General features: G+C 33.7%; 1 protein-coding gene across 10 annotated transcripts in view; it reads left to right on the top strand.

Annotated features, from left to right (window-relative positions):
- Nucleotides 1-19,524, top strand: part of NOL4 (nucleolar protein 4) — a 371,002-nt gene that overhangs the window by 88,519 nt on the left and 262,959 nt on the right. For all 10 annotated transcript variants that reach the window (XM_032245372.1, XM_032245373.1, XM_032245377.1 and 7 more), the window contains one exon: nt 19,373-19,484. In XM_032245372.1, the coding sequence (XP_032101263.1) occupies nt 19,373-19,484 (112 nt within the window). The remainder of the gene's footprint in view (nt 1-19,372; nt 19,485-19,524) is intronic.

A 19,524-nucleotide genomic window follows, 5' to 3' on the forward strand; every position in this document is an offset into this window, starting at 1 on the left:
AGAGAGAGAGAGAGAGATTTAACATAGGTGCTTCCCATTTGCTTTTCAGGGATATCTTTGCTGTTCCATCAAATAATAGTATCACCTTTGAGGTAGCATATAAACACATTACTTTTCACATTGGTTTATTCATCAGTTACACACATACATCCCATATACACACAAACATATATAGACTTTACACAAGTGATTTCTAAATATTAACTATAGCTAATGAACATCATTCAGATTACTGTTAGATGTGTACAACATCTCAGAAGGAAACACTTAAAAATAAATCAGTGGCACAACAATTTAATTTACTAACTAGTAATCCTAAAACAAAAGAATAGCCCACTACCATTCATTAAAATTGAATTATATCTCATTTAGGTGTAGTTGCTCATTGCAGTGGCCAGAATAATAGTGCAGAAGCTGTCTTCTTGGTAGTGGAGACAATCAAATGATGTAAGAGCTTATTCAAACAAGTTTATCATCGACTAATGTCCCACACCACATCATCAATAATTTTCATATTAAATTATAATATCCCAGTGAATATTCTTTGAAATACAATTTACCTTTTGGAGAAACTTCATTAGTTCTTTATGCTAGCCTAGTAAATTGCTACTTTAGTGCTCCCTAGTGGTGAAAAGGAGCCAATGCGCTTTGAAAAGTAAGCTGGTTAATGCCTCCTAGTGGGCGATTCTCACTCAGATCAAGAGATTTGTTTTCCTTGCTACTCTGCTAGTGTAAAAAAAAATAAAATAACCAAATTCCTTAAAGTGTCTGCATGTATGCACCTGTATAAATAACCATATAGGTAACGAATTTGCATAGAGTGTAATAGCAAGGAGATGTAAAACATGAAACACTGGCATGAGATTGTGGAGACGGAATGGTCCAGCTTTGATGCCAGCTAGACTTGATTTTAAATCCTGATAGTGTAAGTTCTACATGTGTGATGTTGGCATGTTATTATTTTGTAGGGTTGTTTTTAGGGCTATAAATAATATATATAAAGGTTTTAACATAATAATTGCTTCAAACACTATAGATATCATAATAATGTGATGAATAGAAAGAAGGGTTTTTCTTGTTAACATGGAGTTGTTTTTAGGGTAACAGGTGTTGTAAATTGCTTTTATCCCCTATTAACCAGGTAATGAAAAGCTACTTTTTCTTTCATGTCTACTAGTCTCCTTAGTGACCGATGGATAACACCCACCCATGTCTTCATGATTTTCTCATAAATTCGAGAATATTATTCACTAGCTTTATGAACAGTAGACTTAGCTGTCTTATGATAAGTAAAGAGCCAGCTTTTACCTATTTTTATCTGTTTATCTGTTCTCCGCATTTTCCCCTCCACCCTCAATTTCCTGGGAATGTCCTGTTATAGGGAACATTTTCCTCAGCTGTATTTGAGGTTCTTGGTTATGGGTGAATTCCAAAAGAAACTGTCAGTAACCTAGTTGCTTCTTCTGAGAATTTAGAATTTGGAACAAGAAATTTCCATCTTTCTGTGCTTTTTCTCATCAGCAGATAATACATAGACATAATATATTTGATTAGATATATTCATTAGTGTCTAATCATTTGTATAGTCTAAAGCAATATTTCTCAATTGGGCCATATAGGCCTTAGGGGCAGAGAGGTGGCATTGCCCCAAGTACTCCATGCCTTTTAATATCCCATAATATGTTAAGTTTCAGCTTCAGCAATCCCCAGATACTGTGATAATCAAAATGCGTCCTTGTTCTCTATTTGTAAAGGTCACCTGATGACCACAGTAAACACTCCCAGTTGAGAGACATTTTATAAAGGAAACCACATAGCCAGTTCTCTACTTGGCACCTTTGAAAAATGTGTTTCTTATTTGCCAGTTATTGAGCAATTCAATAATTCAGACAACTAATTCTGCAACCATGGTGCACTGTCATCATCTTATAGTCTCTGCACTTTGCCTGCATAGATACCTGAAGGATATGAAACTTGCTAGAGACCCTCACAGAGTGAAGTGAAAACTTCGCCATCTTTCTCTATCTCCCTAAGATGGCTAATTATTGCCTGCTTTGAGTGGCTACAGCAGCTGTATTCCTGGATATGTGTTCAAAAAGAATTGCTGGCTCCCCACTGAACAGTAGTGTGTAAGAAAGGTAAACTTTAACAAGGAGAGTTGCAACAGAAGCCTAGGAGGGTTTGAACATGCCAATGAACTCTAGACCAAGAAAGTGGCATTCTATTTGTGGTTCTCGCCCAAGCCCCAAAGTAAATATAAATGTATCATATTACACATGCTCTTCAGGAAAAATCAAGACAGTAAGTGGTTTTCCACACTCCATGTAAGTAATTGTGTATTTTAATGTAGTTCTTCATGTCACAAGTAATTCTATAAACATTTACTTTCCTGAGTTATCTTATTTAATACAATATTTAGTGATTATTTTACTATTAGTGAACATGTATGAAGATCATTTCATTGCCCAAGTGCTTATTTTTTTCATCTAGTATAAGAATTCTCTGTTATGGCAATATTTTCCTTAGCAGCCAAATATTCGATCATGAGAAATAACACAGCTGATGTGGTGGCTCATGCCTGTGATCTCAGTGCTTTGGGAGGTTAAGATGGGAGGATTGCTTGAGGCCAGGAGTTTGAGACCAGCCTGAGCAATATAGCTAGATGCTATCTCTACAAAAAATAAAAACAAAAAAATAAGCTGACCGTGGTGGAGCACTCCTGTAGTCCTAGCTACTCAGGAGGCCAAGGTGGGTGATCGCCCGCACAGGAGTTTGAGGCTGCAGTGAGCCATGATCATGCCATTGCACTGCAGTCTGAGTGACAGTCCCTGTCTCTTAAAAAAAAAAAAAAAGTAAAATAAAATAGAAAGAAGTGACACAAAAATAGCACCCACAAGTTTAGGGATACATCTTCAGTTTGACTATCTCTTTTTTGAAATGATTTAATTTACTCAATGAATGGCTATTTTAATTATTGTAAAATAAAGTTCTAAATTAAAGATATTAATTAGCCAGGAGCAGTGGCTCATGCCTGTAATCCCAGCACTTTGGGAGGCTGAGGTGGACGTATCATGAGGTCAGGGGTTTGAGACCAGCCTGACCAACATGGTGAAACCCCATCTCTACTTAAAAATACAAAAATTAGCCAGGCATGGTGGCACACACCTGTAATCCCAGCTACTTGGGAGGCTGAGGCAGGAGAATCACTTGAACCCAGGAGGCGAAGGTTGCTGTGAGCTGAGAGTGCACCCATTGCATTCCAGCCTGGGCAACCGAGTGAGACTCTGTCTAAAAAAAAAAGATGTTAGTTATTGTAAAAAGCTAAAATAAAGCCCTTTTGTGAAAATCAATATATCTGACTTTGAAATATAGTCAGTAAGGCCAAAAAAAGTTTCCAGTGAAAATTAATTATAATTTAACATAAACCACATTCTATTTCCTGCTTGATTATACTTCGATCTACTAATGTATACTGATGTAGTACCAAATCCATCTGATGCTGCCCTAGAATGCTGCTACCTGTATGTTTTCCTCCTCTAGTTTCTTTATATCATGTAGTAAAACGCTTTGCCTTCTTTTAAGCTGTTTTTGCCTCTGGTCTAGCGCTTGTACCATTTCCCTATCTTTGGAGAATACTGACTTCCTACCTCTGTACCACATCCACTTTTCATTTCTTTTATTCTGTGTTGAATGCATTTGCCTCAAATCTCCAAATTGTTTTTATCTGTCTGAAAAACTGATTTGAACCTTCTGAAAATACTCCTGCCTGCCTTCTCTAGATTTGCCAACCTTTATTTTAAATTTGATCACATACCCATCAAAGTCTGAGCCCCACAAACTAACTTTGGATGGACAGAGTGCATTCCTCTGCTTTAGACCAGTGTTTTATTTTTCATTAGATATCATAATCCGTTTGTGACTCCTTAAATTAATTTGGTGGTCTGTGATCACTTTTAAAACATGAAATAGAGAAGCAAATAGAAATGATCAGTTTGATTTTATGAATGTGTGTATGTGCTAGTTATGATGTAAAATGTATTTACCTGTGCTGAATGTTGGAAAGCCTTGCTTTAAATGGGCACTATAATTTCAAGCTGCCTAAAGACTGCCCAATAATTGCTTCCACCTACCCTATCAATTCTGCTGTTGGTATATTCTTAGATTTTCCTGATATAACAATTTGTTCCAAAGTTAAAATTACCTTCGGACTCAAACCCATATTTTCATTCCTATTAGATAAATATACTCTTTAACGTTGCTAGATTTAACAAATAAAACACAGGATGACCAGCAGTATTTGATTTCAGATAAACAATAGTTTTTAAAATGTTTGACTCCAGTATTGTATGTTTATCTAGAATTCAAACTGAATTGCATGTCTTATATTTTATCTAGCAAACTTAATTCTGTTTAAAAATTAACCCAGATACTCCTGACTCAGTTAAATCACTCATCTCAACTAGGTAAAGAGGCAAGGGTAGTTGAATGGGTGTGAAGACTGAAGGGAGAACATGATCAGAGAAGAAGGGAGAAAAAGCAAATGTGAGCTGTGTTCTCTACAAATGGCACATTGGGGTAATTCTAATATTACCAGAGTTGTAACAAAACAAGCAGTACTGCAGGATTGATAGGAACTCAAAGAAAATATGAGAATCCTCCATCAGGGAGCATGAGGATTTGGGAGTGATTGTGCAAATCTGGCAGTTTCCTGGTTTTGCTATCGGAAACATCGTTTAGGCACAGGAATTCTGTTGGTCTTTAACAAATATTCACATGTCAGATACACTATCTATAGATAGATGAGTAGTTAGGATTCTGACGCAAACTTCCTAAGAGATACAGTGAATACAAATTTGTTTAGGCAGGGCAGTATGTCTATCTGTCTAACTTATTATTGCTAGATGTGAACATTTTATCTGAGAGTTTTCTTGTTGAGTCCTGATCAAAGCCTTTTTCAGAGTTGCTTTGAAACTAATCAAAAAATTACCAATAGATAATTCCAATATTTTTATATATCCAGGCACATTAATGCTGTAGAACCATATTGAGTAGTATTCAGGGATGATGATGGTGCCTATGCATTCAATAGATATTTCTTGAATAAATATGTAGTCAAAAAATGTCTTTATCTTTGAAAGACTGTTTCCTTACACATATCTACAAATTAATTATTTCTTCTGTAGTAGTATAGTGATGTACACTGCTAGTCCTTTCCTATGCACAAATGGGTAAAAAAAATCCATTTTAATAGAAAAGAAAATTAGTTTCTGAGCATTGCAATTTTCTAACACATCTAGAAAAATATCAAAGCCACAGTTATATGTAAGTTACCACATTATATTCCACTTGCCCCCACATATGACAGTGGTTACACACCTTTTTAATCCTAAACTTCTCTCTTGAGATGTATGCAAAGATATACAATACATAAAACACAAAAAGACAGAGAGATGTTCCTTGAATTGGAAGTGTGCATAGAGTCTAGATTTCTTTTCCTCAGATAGAGGACTCTCTGGAGTTTTGTTTCCTATATATTTATGAATCATGACATATGGGCTTTTAACAACATTTGGATTTATAGGCTCTGTTCAGTTTAAATTTTATGTTTTATAAATTTTCTATATCTTAATTATCCAGTTATAGATATTGCAGAAGGTTTGTGATACAATTTTTCTCAAATGTAGTAAGATAAACAAATTTCACTGGCAGATTATTTCTAATTTATTCTTCATCCATGATCTCCAAGATATTCATAAGAGAAAATGTCAGAAGTTTGGCCCCAAGGGCAAATTCTTTTAGGAGCATACAATTTGATATTTGGCAAAAGCTACAGTGTTTATATATTTATTCCCGTAAAATAAAGATATCATTGCTATTCTCTAGATTCATTTTTAAAACAAAAGGTGGAGAAAGGCGATTTCAAAAATTAGTATAATTATATGAATTTTTGTTTGCTCTAAAGCTCAATATCTGAAAAGGAGCACAATATACCAAAGTACCAAATTGTATTTTCAATCTACTGATATTTAGAAACACTAATCATTTTTTATTACACTAGTGAATTTAGGTTAAAATTGTATAATTTTGGTTGATAAATATTTTGATTAGCTTATTTTTATAAAGTGATTGTTACTACTCATGATTTGTGAATGTCACATGATGTCTCTATTTGAGCTCGCACATTAGCTTCATATCTTAGACCGAGAATGGCTTCTCTGCTGGTGAATTTCTTCTTACAATTAAATGTCTTGTTCCTTTAGGAATAGGCAGTTATTTACATTCCTCTCATAAATTCCATTAAAAGTGGAAGTCCAATGCATTTGCTGACTGACTGCTAAAATATTATAGCATTGTCACAAAGCCAGCATTTTAGTTATCAGTTTTGCTGGAATGGAACAAATGGCCTGTTGATTTTTTCCAGGCAGAGCACTGTGTTGTTACTCCATAGTGTGAATTGTTCTTGTGGAACTTTGTAACCTGAGACAAGGTACAGAGTGCATGATTGACCTTTGTATTTAGAAAGGCCACCGCAAACTGGTTAGAGCATTTTACACTTATAAAGAACTTCACACCAGGAAACATTATAAACATTTTAGAATAATTAACCTATGCTGTGAGGTTAATATCCCAGCTCTTTACGGATGAAACAGTTTCTGTCTTTTTTAATATCGATAACTAGGAGTGGCTATAAAACAGTGATTAAAGTGATAGGCTTTGAAACCACAATAGCGAGTCTTGTCTCTTGTACATAATTGGCAAAATACACAACCTTTCTGAAGCTTAGCTCTGTCATCTGTTAAACAGAGATCATGGTAGTGACCATGGTAATCTATTTGTGGGATTGTTGTGAGGATTAAATTATGAAACTCATGTAAAGTTCTGATTCAGCATAATCCGTTTACTAAATAATTAATGGAAAACAATCAGACATAGATTGCTTGATGACATTTTCTTCTGTGTAATGCAGCCAAAACAAATAATTGTCATGTAATTAATGAGAATCTTAATTTTGAGAATTGTTAACTCTCCACCATTTCAGGGACCAAAGATTTGCAGGTGTGTATATAATACAAACTGAATAGTTAGAAAGCCTTTTTATTGAATACCTTAGAAATGAAATATTGCAATTAGAGAGGAAGGATACTTGGGACTAAGAAAAGAAGACATGGTCAAATTCCCCATGTTTTAAAATTATTTTCTGTTATTATTTATTACCTCAATTTGTACTATTTTATGGCTTGAGTTAAGGAGATAAACTTGCATTACATACTTATGATATGTATTCTGAAAAAATAGAGCAAATCAATTATTTGTTATTAAATTTTTTTTGATTAACTTCTTCCATTGTTCTTACTTTGTATTACTTCAGATCCAAGTTGGAAAGGTAATTTATTTCTGGAGACTCTGATATTAAAAAAGAAAATGTAAGAAAACTTTATTATTATATATTATTGAATTTACACAATGAGTTTGGCAAATTAGTTTGCTTGTGGTTGCTTTTACAATTTCAGATTTTCTGATAACTCACATGGTTACCTTAACTACATTGTGTTAAAGTAAAGGCTAATAATATTTAGGAATTGCCAGTATTTGGCCTTATAGTTGTAGGGCTTTTTAAAGTACCATTTTTTTTCCTTCTTCAGAAAGGCAGGACATTGGCAAAGTAGACAATTATATCTGTCCGTGGATTTTTCAGGAATGTATTCCCAAGAGTTTTCTTGTCTTTTTTTATAACGTGCAGATGGAAGATAGGAAAGCATGCCCTATAGAACTTAAATCATTGAGCTTTCTGCAAGTGGATAAATTTATCACTAGATTACTAATGTTGTGCTATTTTTGCTCCAGAGGCTGATTTTATTGTTCTGCCCATCAAAAGATACTGTAGTTAAATTACTTTTATGTAGAAGTGTTACTATACTTTTTGGATGGTAAAGGTTATTTCTACTTCTAATTTATGGCAATAATTTAATCTATTATTTTCTGTATTACTGATGAATTCCAGTCCTAATGGACTTACAATGTAATATTTCCACTGAAAACACTATCATTGTTTCCCAATACATAAATGAATTAAGGCCTTTAGAAGCGGTAAGTTATGAAAAATTTACCTTGTGCCACAATTCCCCCACTTCTAAACCATAGCTAATTCTGAAATGGCCTTGATGTCTGGGGAGACACCGAAGTTCTTTGTCTCCACAGCTGACGAATTCAAGAACGCAGATACACCAAGGGTGAGGTTTGAGCAGAAATTTCATAGGCAAAAGAAAGAGAACAGCTCTCTGCTGCAGAAAAGGGTCCTGAAAAAGTGTTGCTGTTCTGCTGGGAAATGCAAGGGTTTTTATAAGCAAGTTAGTGGGGAGGAAGTATCTCATCTATATAGGGCACAGAAAACCTGTTAGGACTAAAGTGTGTCATTTGCATAGGGTGTGACCTCTGGCAGTCCCCACCCCAACCATTTATTGCCCAGGCAGGTCCTTAGCCTGAGTTAGTTCATGTTGCTTATCTTTTTCCCAATTTGCATGTGCTAAGCAGGGTGCGGAACCCTCATGGTGGACATGCTAAGCCCAGGGTTGTTCTTTCTATCAGTGCAGCTGTACGCATCACCCCTGTACAAGCTTCTAGCTTCCTTATCTGAGTATGTCCCAAAAAGGAAAGGAATGTGCTCATTAAGGCCCACAGTGCTTACTGGAACCCACTGTATGAATGTGAAAGTTGCTAATTACACAGAAGCCTCCCTCTTTGTGCTGGAACTTATTTCCTTATCTCTGTCTGCAACCCGACCATCCAAGCTGTTAGAGTAGAAAGTCTGCTGAGGAATCTTTCCCCTATTTGCCTAGTTAGTTTCTTCCTTCTCTCTTAATTCACAGTTAAAAAATAATAATAATAACAAATCTTTTCCATGACTCTAGTTGAAGAAAGTTTAAGAAGCACTGACTTTTTCTATGATGACGTTTTGATGCTTTGGTTTTTGTGAATACATATATATATTATATATATAAAATCTGCTTTCCCTGGGCCCTTGGCATTTTTCTTATTTGTCTATTGGATAAGCCACTCATGGTTCATTAAATATACAGAAATAGACCAGTATTTGGGAAATTCATGTTTTACCTCCAGCATTTTACTTTGTCCCCTGCTGTATGACAATGACAATTCATTTCATCTCTTTATAGCAGTCAACCAATTTGTCAAAAGGTTACTGGAAAATCTGTTTTAACCATTTGCTAAAATACTGGCAGTAAAAGCACAGTGAAAAGTATAACATTATATAAACATAAGAAAAGAAGTCTAAATTCATACAAAATAACATTTCTAAGAAATACATGCCTCATAATTATTTACTTGATAAATAATATTAGGTCGTTAATTTATAAGGTTCAATATGGCCATGTTCTAGTTCATCCTTTGCATTTTTATTTTTTGTTGTGAGCAGTATATTTAATATGTGGTTGATCACATGGAAGTTGTGTTTCTTTAGTGCTTAGTTCAGACGGATCAAGACTAATATCTATTCTTCATGTTTTGCATCATTATCACTAATGAGAAAGAGTGTTTCTGTGTTTATAAACAAATTCTAAGGAAATCCTCTTTATCTTTCTGAAATATAAAAAATGTTTTTAAGAATACATTTTCAAGTGAACAAATATTCTATAAAATGTTCTGTACTGTATATTCAAAATCCAATTTCTATCTAGAAACAGAATAGTGACATTGGAAAACTGGGTCCAGTATCACTATTTATGAATGATTATAGCATTTTACATAGTTAATTGCAATATAAGTAGAATGATATTTTTAGTATCTGAATCAAAATATTTTTAAATTTCTGTTCTTTCTAGGTTTTATTTGCAACTGCTATTACATATTGCAAGAAAGATATTAGAACTTCGATAAATGAACTGCCTTGAGGGACATGTCCCTGAGTTTAATCACCGTTTATGAATATCTATTTAAAGTTGATTTAACATTTCAAACATTCATTCCCAGCAAATGAGAACAGGTCTTTCATTAGCGTAAAGGTCATAGAGGTGCTTAGCATAGGCCTCAAGTTAGAAGAGGATTGGTGCATAAGCTTTCAGTGCTATCCCTGAATGAGGTTAAAGAAGGATGCCCACAGAATCAAATGGCAGTATTTCATCACATAGGTTTAATTATGAAATGTAATTATTCAAATACACCATAATTTAAGAATATTCCAAGGACAGGACACTGTTTTAATTTATTTTGTTTGTTTTTTAAGAGGCAGGATCTCACTCTGTCATCCAAGCTGGAGTGCAGTAGCGTAATAAAAGCTCCCTGCAGCCTCAAACTCCTGGGCTGAAGCACGCCTCCTGCCTCAGCCTCCTTGACTTGCTGGGACTACAGGCACACACCACCATGCACAACTAATTTTTAAAATTTTATATAGAGTTAGGATCTATGTTGGCTAGGTTGTCATGAACTCTTAGCCTCAAGTGATCCTCCAGCCTCAGCCTTCCAAATTGTTGGGATTATAGGTGTGAGCCACTATGTTGAAAACTTCAGCAGTGAAGGTTGTCTAGGATATTTTCTTTTTCTTTTTTCTTTTTGCTAGCTTTATTGAGGCATAATTGGCAAATGAAAATTGTAGCCAGGTGCAGTGGCTCATGCCTGTAATTCCAGAGCTCTGGGACACCAAGGTGGGAGGATTGCTTGAGGCCCAGGAGTTCAAGACCAGATTGGGCAACATGATGAGACCCTGTCTCCACAAAAAAACAAAAACAAAACCAAAAAAAAAAAAATAGGGAAGAAAGAAAGAAACGAAAAAGCTAGGCATAGTGGTGTGCACCTGTAGTCCTAGCTAATTGGGAGGCTGAGGCAGGAGGATAAATTGCTTGAGCCCAGGACCTTGAGGCTACAGTGAGCTATGATTTCAGCACTACACTCCAGTCTGGGCAATAGAAAGAGACCCTGAGACCCCTGTCTCAAAACACAGATTGTATATATGTTATGTGTACAACATGTTTTTGTGTACATATATATTGTGAAATTGTTACCACAGTCAAGCTAATTACCATATCCATCACCTCATATAGTGACCATTTGTGGGTACATGTGGTAACACTTGAGATTTACTCTATTAATGAATTTTAAGCATACAATACAGAATTATCTATAGTCACTATGCTGTACATTTGACTTATTCATATATCTCCAGAACTTATTCATACGACATAACTGAAACTTTGTACCCTTGACCATTATCCCTCATTTTCCCTACCATCCAGCCACCAGAACCACCACTGTGTTCTACTCTCAGCTTTTATGAATTTGACTTTTTCAGTTTCCATATACAGGTGAGATTATGCTTGTTTTTCTATGTCAGATATGTTTCCTTTATCATAAGATCCTCCAGGTTTATACATGCTGTTGCAAATGACAGGATTTCCTTCTTTATTTAGGGCTGAATTATATTTCATTTTATGTGTGTAATGACATGAAATATATATGTATATATACAATTATAAAATTAAATGTGTGTGTGTGTGTGTGTATATATATATATATATATATATACATATATATATATATATATTATATTTTCTTTATCCATTCATTAGTGGACACTTCTGTTGTCCCTGTATATTTTTTTTTGTTTGAGACAAAGTCTCACTCTATTGCCCAGGCTGGAGTACAGTGGCATAATCTAGCCTCACTGCAAACTCTGCCTCCTGGGTTCAAGTGATTCTTCTGCCTCAGCCTCTCAAGTAGCTGCCATTACAGGTACCTGCCACCACGCCTGGCTAATTTTTGTGATTTTAGCAGAGATGGGGCTTCACCATGTTGGCCAGGCTGGTCTCAAGCTACTGACCTTAGGTGATCCACCCGCCTCAGCCTCCCAAAGTGCTGGGATTACAGGTGTGAGCCACCTCACCTGGCCTAGTCGTTCCAGCATCTTAGCTATTATGAATAAGGCTGCAGTGAACATAGGAGTGCAGATATCTCTTTGAGATAATGATTTCATTTCTTTTGGATATATTCCCAGAAGTGGAATTGCTGGATCATTTAGCAGTTCTATTTTCAATTTCTAGGAGAACCACCATATTGTTTTCCATAATGACTGGGTTGATTTACGTTTTCACCAGTAGTGCACAAGGCTTCCCTTTTATCATTTCCTTGCCAATACTTTTTATCTTTGACTTTTTGATAATAGCCATTCCAACAGGTGTGAGGTGATATCTCATTGTGGTTTTGATTTTTATTTCCTTGATGATTAATGATGTTGAACATTTTTTCATATAGCTGTTAGCCATTTGTATGTCTTCTTTCGGGAAATGCCCATTCATGTCCTTTGCCTGTGTCTTAGTCTGTATGGGCTGCTATAATGAAATAACCTGGACTGGACAATTTATAGGCAATAGAAATTTATTACCCATAGTTACAGAACTTAGGAAGCCCAAGACCAAGGTACCAGCATGCTTAGTGTCTGATAAGAAACAATTCCTCATAGATGGTGACTTCCTTCTTGGTGGAAAGGCAAAAGAGACAAACACACTTCCTCAGACCTTTTCTATATGGGCACTAATCTCATTTATGAAAGTACAGCCTCCCAAAGACCTCACATCTAAACACTGCTGCACTGGGGATTAAGTTTCAATAAAAAAAGTTTAAGAAGACACAGACATTCAAAATATAGCAACCCATTTTTAAATCAGGTTATTTGTTTTATTGCTATTAAGTTTTTGAGTTCTTTATCTATTTTGGACATTAACCCTTTATTATGTATGGTTTGCAAATGATTCCTCCTATTCTATGGGTTGTCTATTCATTGTATTCATTGTTTAAGGAAGATTTTTAGTTTATGTAATCATACATATATACACACACAGTATATATACTATATACAGTATATATACTATATATAGTATATGTTGCTGTTTATGTAATCCTATATATATATACACTATATATATGTAGTTTGTGTGTGTGTGTATATACATATGTAATCCTATATACACACAGTATATATATATATATATATATATATATATATGTATATATATATATAATATACACACACACACATATACACACCTACATATATACAGGTATATATGTTTTATTTTAGTTTATGTAATCCTATAATATAGTATATAGTACATATATATACACAAATATATATATATACACACACATATATGTAATCCTATATATATAGTGTATGTATATACACACACATATATATACTATATATACACACACACATATATATACTATATATATAATCCTATATATATAGTATATATTATACACACACACACAGTATATATATATGTGTGTATATATGTGTGTATATATGTATGTGTATATATCTATATAGAGATATATATATATATATACACACACACATTTAAGTCTTTAATTCATGTTGAGTTTATTTTTGTATAAAGTGTGCTACAAGGGCCAATTTTATTCTTCCACATTTGGATATCCAGTTTCCCAACACCATTTATTGAAGAGATTATCCCTTCTTCTTGTGTGTTCTTGGTATATTTGTCAGAGATTATTCTTTCTTTTTATAGTTTTCATTGTATAGATCTTTTACCATCTTAAATTTTTTTTCTATTTTATTTTATTTTTGATGCTATTTCAAATAATATTGTCTTTTTTTTGCATAGTTCATTGTTAATGTATAGACATGTAGCTGATTTTGTATCTTGATGTTTTTATCTTGCAACTTTACTGGATTTGTTTACTAGTTCTTACTTTGTTTTGATGGGGTATTTAGGATTTTGTGTCTATAAGATCATTTCAGTTGTAAACAAAGAAAATTTTATTTCTTTCTTTCAAGTTTAGATCACTTATCTTTTTCTAGCCTTTTATTACTCTGAGTAGGACTTCTAGTACCATATTAAATACAAGTGGTAAGAGTGGGCATCCTTGTTCTATTCATGATTTTAGGAGAAAAGTTTACGTTTTTCACCACTGAGTATGACATTAGCTGTAGGCTTGTTATATATGGCTTTTATTATATTGAGGTACATTTCTTCTATACATATTGTTAAGAGTTTTAATCATGAATGAATGTTGAATTTTGTCAAATGCTTTTTCTGAATCAATTGAGATGATCATATTATTTTTATCCTTCATTCTGCCAGTGTGGTTAATCTCATTTATTGATTTGTGTATGTTAAAACATCTTGCATCCTGGGGATAAAATCCACTTTACTATAGGGTATAATTCTTTTAATGTGCTTTTAAATTTTGCTTGCTAGTTTTGGTCAAGTTTTGCATCTATGTTCATTCAGAGAAATTGGCTGTAAACTTTTTTGGAGAATTTTTGTCTGACTTTGGTATCAAGGTAATGCTGGCTTCATAGCATGAGCTTGGAAGTGTTCCCTCCTACCCAGTATTTTTTTTTTGTTTCTTTCTTTTTCTTTTTTTTTTTTTTTTTCAGCAGGGATTGGGGGAAGGAGTTTGAGAAGGATTATTGTTAATTCTTCTTGGAATGTTGGGTAGAATTTACCAGTTATGACATCAGGTCCTGGGATTCTATTGGGAGGTTTTGAATTACTGATTTGATCCTCTACTCACTATTATTCTGTTCATATTTCCTGCTGTTTATGATTCAGCCTTGGTATGTTGCACATTTCTAGGAATTTATGCATTTATTTTGTGTTATCCAATTTGTTGGCACATATAATTGTTCATAGTAGTCTCATGATTCTTCATATTTCTCTAATATCATTTGTAACGTCTCTTCATTTACTTATAATTTTATTTCATTCCTTTTTCTTGGTCTAAGTAAAGTTTTGTCAATTTTCTATATCTTTTCAAAAAATAAATAACTGAGTTTCATTGATCTTTTCTATTGTTCTTCTAGTCTCTGCCTTATTTATTTCTGTTCTGATCCTTATTATTTCCTTTTTTCTGTTAACTTTGGACTTCATTCTTCTTTCTCTGGTTCTTTGAGGTATAAATCATGGTTATGTGATATCTTTTTTCTTCTTTTAAAAATTAATTAATTGATATTATTATTTGTTTTTTGAGACAGGCTTTCCCTCTGTCACTCATGCTGGAATGCAATGGCATGATCATAGCTCACTGCAGTATTGAACTCCTGGGTTCAAGCTATCCTCCCACCTCAGCCTCCTGAGAAGCTGGGATTACAGGTACATGCCAACATGCCCAGCTAATTTTTTTCACTTTTTACAATTTTGTTTTAGAGGCAGAATCTTACTATGTTACCCAGACTTGTTTCAAACTCCTAACCTTAAATGATCCTTCCTCTTCAGCTACCCAAGTAGCTGGGATTACAGGCATGAGCCACCATACCTGGCTCTTTTTCTTAATGTGGCATTTGTTGCTAAACACTTCCCTGTTGAACTGCTTTTGCTGTATTCCATAAGTTTTGATATGTTGTGTTTTCAGTTTCTTGCGCTTAAGCTGTTTCTTGATTTCCCATTTGATTTCTTCTTTGTTCAAGAGTGTGGTTTTTATTTTCACATATTTGTAAATTTTTTTTATTTTTCTCCTATTATGATTTCTAGTTTCATACCAGTATGTGATTCATATGATTTCAGTTTTCTTAAATTTGTTAGGACTTGTTTTGTGGCCTAACATATGATCTATCTGAAGATTCTTCCTGGCTGACTTGAGAAGAATGTGTATTATGCTGCTATTGGGTTCTAAGTTTTGTATATGTCCATTAGATTCATTCAGTTTCTAGCATTGTTCAAGTCTGCTGTTTCCTTATTCACTTTCTGTATGAATTATCTATTTACTATTGAAAATGACATATTGAAGTTCTCTGCTATTAATGTGTTGCTGTTTGTTTATCTCTTCAGTTCTATTAACATTGGCTTTATATATTTAGGTGCTCTGATTTCAGATATATATATGCTATTGTTATATTTTCTTGATGTATTGACTTCTTTATCATTATGTAATGACTTTCATTGCCTCCTGTGACAATTTTTAACAAATACTTTATTGTGTCTGATGTAAATATAGCCAGCCCTGATTCCTTTTGGTTACCATTTGCATGGAATATATTTTTCTATCCTTTCACTTTCAGCCTATGTGTCCCCTTAAATGTGAAACTTTTGTAGGCCGCATATAGTTGGTTCTTATTATTATTTTTTTTAATCCATTCAGCCACTCTGACTTTTGATTGGAGAATTTGATCCGTTTATGTTTAAAGTAATTATAGGTAAGAACTTGCTATAGCCATTTTGCTAATTGTTTTATGACTATTTCTCAATTTCTTCCTTTCTTGGTCTCTTCCTTTGTGATTTCATGATGTTTTTGTAGTTGTATGTTTTGATTACTTTTTCTTCATCTTTTGCATATCTACTTACAGTTTTTTAAATTTATGATTACCATGGGACTTACACAAAGTATCTTATAGTTATAACAAACTATTTTAAGCTGGTAACAGCTTAACTTCAACTGCTTCAAATACTTGGTGCCTGGAATGTAATGGTGGGCCTCTTGCTGGGGTCCAAAGTTGAAGTTGAGTGCTCACTTCACTGTCCTTCAGTCGTGTGGAGAACTTCTTTCTCCAAGTTGTGCTGCATAGGTTTGAGAGAGAGTTGACACATGTAATGTGAAACCATCTTTTCTATTTTCTTAGTTGAGTCTTTTCTTATTTCTGTGCTCCACTCAGGTGCTCTAGTCGCTTACTTGGCTTCCTTAGTTGTTGTGAAGATATTTTTGTGCATGGATGGTTATTCAAGTTCATGTTTCTATAAGGCGATAAATGCTAGAAACTCCTATTTCACCATCTTCGTGACTCTTGAAAATTCCAGAACTCTTAATTTCGAATAGGCCTGGGAGAAAAGATTCTGAATAAGGAAAAATTTTTTTTCTCTTTACCTGCATTGTAGGAGAAATAAATACTACTTTTCAGAAATGAGCATGAGATGTGAAAAACCTGCTTGGAAGATCTTTCTTCCCTGTGCATAGGAGTACTCTGTGGTCTGTGGGCACCAGAGAATATGAGGTGGGGAAGAAAAGATTCAGGGAGAGTGGAATGCCATGGCAGGTGTCCCTATAAAATGAATTCTAAACACCAAGAAAACTATTCCTAAATAAGTTCTTTTATCTTATATAATATATAGTGATACGCCAAGTACTATGTCAGAGCCACACCAGAAAGAATAATAAGATAAAATACTTGCTTAAAAAATCTTTTCTAAGATACAAAGTGGGGCTTTGTATTATTTCATGCAGACATGTATACATGAGCACAAATATATTTTTGACCATTACATGTACTATTTTTCAGAGTAAAGCTATAAAGCTAATGTGATAAGATTAATAATAATTTCAAGAAAAATTGATGTGGGGCTAAATGCTGCTGGACAAGTCATAAGATTGATTCAGGTCAATGATAAAGCTATCTAGGAGGGATTTCTACACAAGTGCTTTATTAGCATGGGGAAAAGAGCAGATTTCAGAAAGTATCAGGGCCATAGAAGCCAATGGAGTGTTTCTCCAACTCCAGCACTTACCTATCTATCTTTCAATGAAAGCTTTCTCTTTTATAAAGTAGATAAAAGATTTAATAGAAATCTAGAAACACCAATGGAGCCTTTACCTGAAATCCTACTTGTTAATAAATTTACTGGTCAGACCCATTAGTTCTAATGGAGAATAACTTGATATGATTTAAATATAAAATATAAGGAAGGAGCATGCATTATAGATTTTTTTTCTTCTGAGTTATTATAAAATATTTCTTAATGGAGTAAGAAAATAATGATCTTTAATCAAATAAATAAATCAGGTGAAAGTGTTTGTTCCCTCTGTAAAAATTAAAAAAATAGGATTCAAATTCATATTTGCTTCTCTGTGTGTATGTATTTATAGAGAAAGAAAATGAATGAGAATATAAATTGTATAAATATTTTCTTATTAAATAACATAATTTTTTTTCACAAAATGGTTTAGAATTGTTCAATCATTTTCCTCACACAATCATTGCATAGTCTGAAGCAGTAGTTTTTGAAGTCTGGATATCTTACTCTATCAATATTATATTTAAAAGTAAGAGTTCTATTTTTCAACCCCTAGGGGTGTTAAATTTTAATAACCTGTATATGGATTATCAATGGCTGATTTTAGTTGTAAGCCTGTTTCTCCTCTTCAGTATTCTTATGGCTTCTTTTCCCTTAAAGTCAATAGGATAGGCTAAGTGATACAAACTGATTTTAATATTAAATTAAGAGAAAAATGAGCTTTATAATTTTGGATCTTAGTATATGGGGTTTCCTCAAGGCTATGCTCCTATAGCATGGATAAGCAAAAGTTGACTCCATCACCACTAAGGGGACTAGCACTCATTTACACTCAATTATACATTTGGTACACATTTTCCCTCATTTTTACTAAGCTAAAGTACACCAGTGCTCATAAGGGCTATAGATGCACTTAAGAAATCATTTGTGGCATTTATGTCTTATTTGCAACTCATTTATTCGTATTTCTTATCTTATATTTCATGTTAAATATTAGTGCTATATTGGAAACCTGAAGCCCTGAATCACATTTCTTAGTAGCACTGTCTGAGTCACTGTCAGCTTTTATTTAAAGATATTTTACTATCTATCAGTTTCACTTAAGGAATTATTAGATTTGATGAGAGAACTTGGTGTTTGAAATGTTAATATTTATAAAATTACTGTAATGGGAGTATGGATTTCTAACTTGATTCTACATTATGGTTCTGAAAACAAAGCTTTGTATAGGGCACAGAAAAAGCTTGCTCTGACAGTCAATGTGAGCTATTACGGACATATATTATAAAAAATTTGACATAAAATAAATGAAAAGGGTGGCCTAAATGCATTTCCAGGTGTGTCATTTTCTGTGGAAGGGATGATTCACTGCAGTAAATATATACATGAGTTCAATTTGAATTTATTTTTTATTCTCACTTAAAATATTTTGAAAAGAAACAATGAAGAATGTTCATTATATAAAACCCAAAGTTTATTGCTCCTATTTGGGGCTAAATTTTTTAAAAAGTATGTAAAATTGGATACAAATTTGATTGTGCTAGCAGTAAGTTTAAAAACAATGTTGGCAATGTTTAATTATAAGGAAAATTCACTAGAATATCTGTACACTGTGATTATTTTACCTAAAGAAATGCAAAAATATAAACAGATGCCCATCCAGATGTGGCTGATTTTTTTCTCCACGTGGCATTATTGGCTCTTATTAAGAGACATCTAATCAAGTTTAATAGATATTTCTTGAAATGATGCATGGTATGCAGTGCATGCTTTCATTGTGCTTCCTGCCATTATGGAATAACGTGTCTTATTTGGAAATACAATGATCATTTCTATTAAATCATGTTCAGTCAGCTCATATAATAATACCTATATTTTGTGAATCATTTCAGATTTCAGAGAGCTATGCATTCCTACCAAGAGAAGCGGTGACACGATTTTTAATGAGCTGCTCAGAGTGCCAGAAAAGAATGCATTTAAACCCAGATGGAACAGATCATAAAGGTAGCTGCAGTGTCAAATAGTGAGATTTAAAGTAATTTGA

Source organism: Sapajus apella, unplaced genomic scaffold, assembly GCF_009761245.1.
Source record: "Sapajus apella isolate SASKATOON/1434 unplaced genomic scaffold, GSC_monkey_1.0 scaffold57, whole genome shotgun sequence".
Taxonomy (NCBI): Eukaryota; Metazoa; Chordata; class Mammalia; order Primates; family Cebidae; genus Sapajus; species Sapajus apella.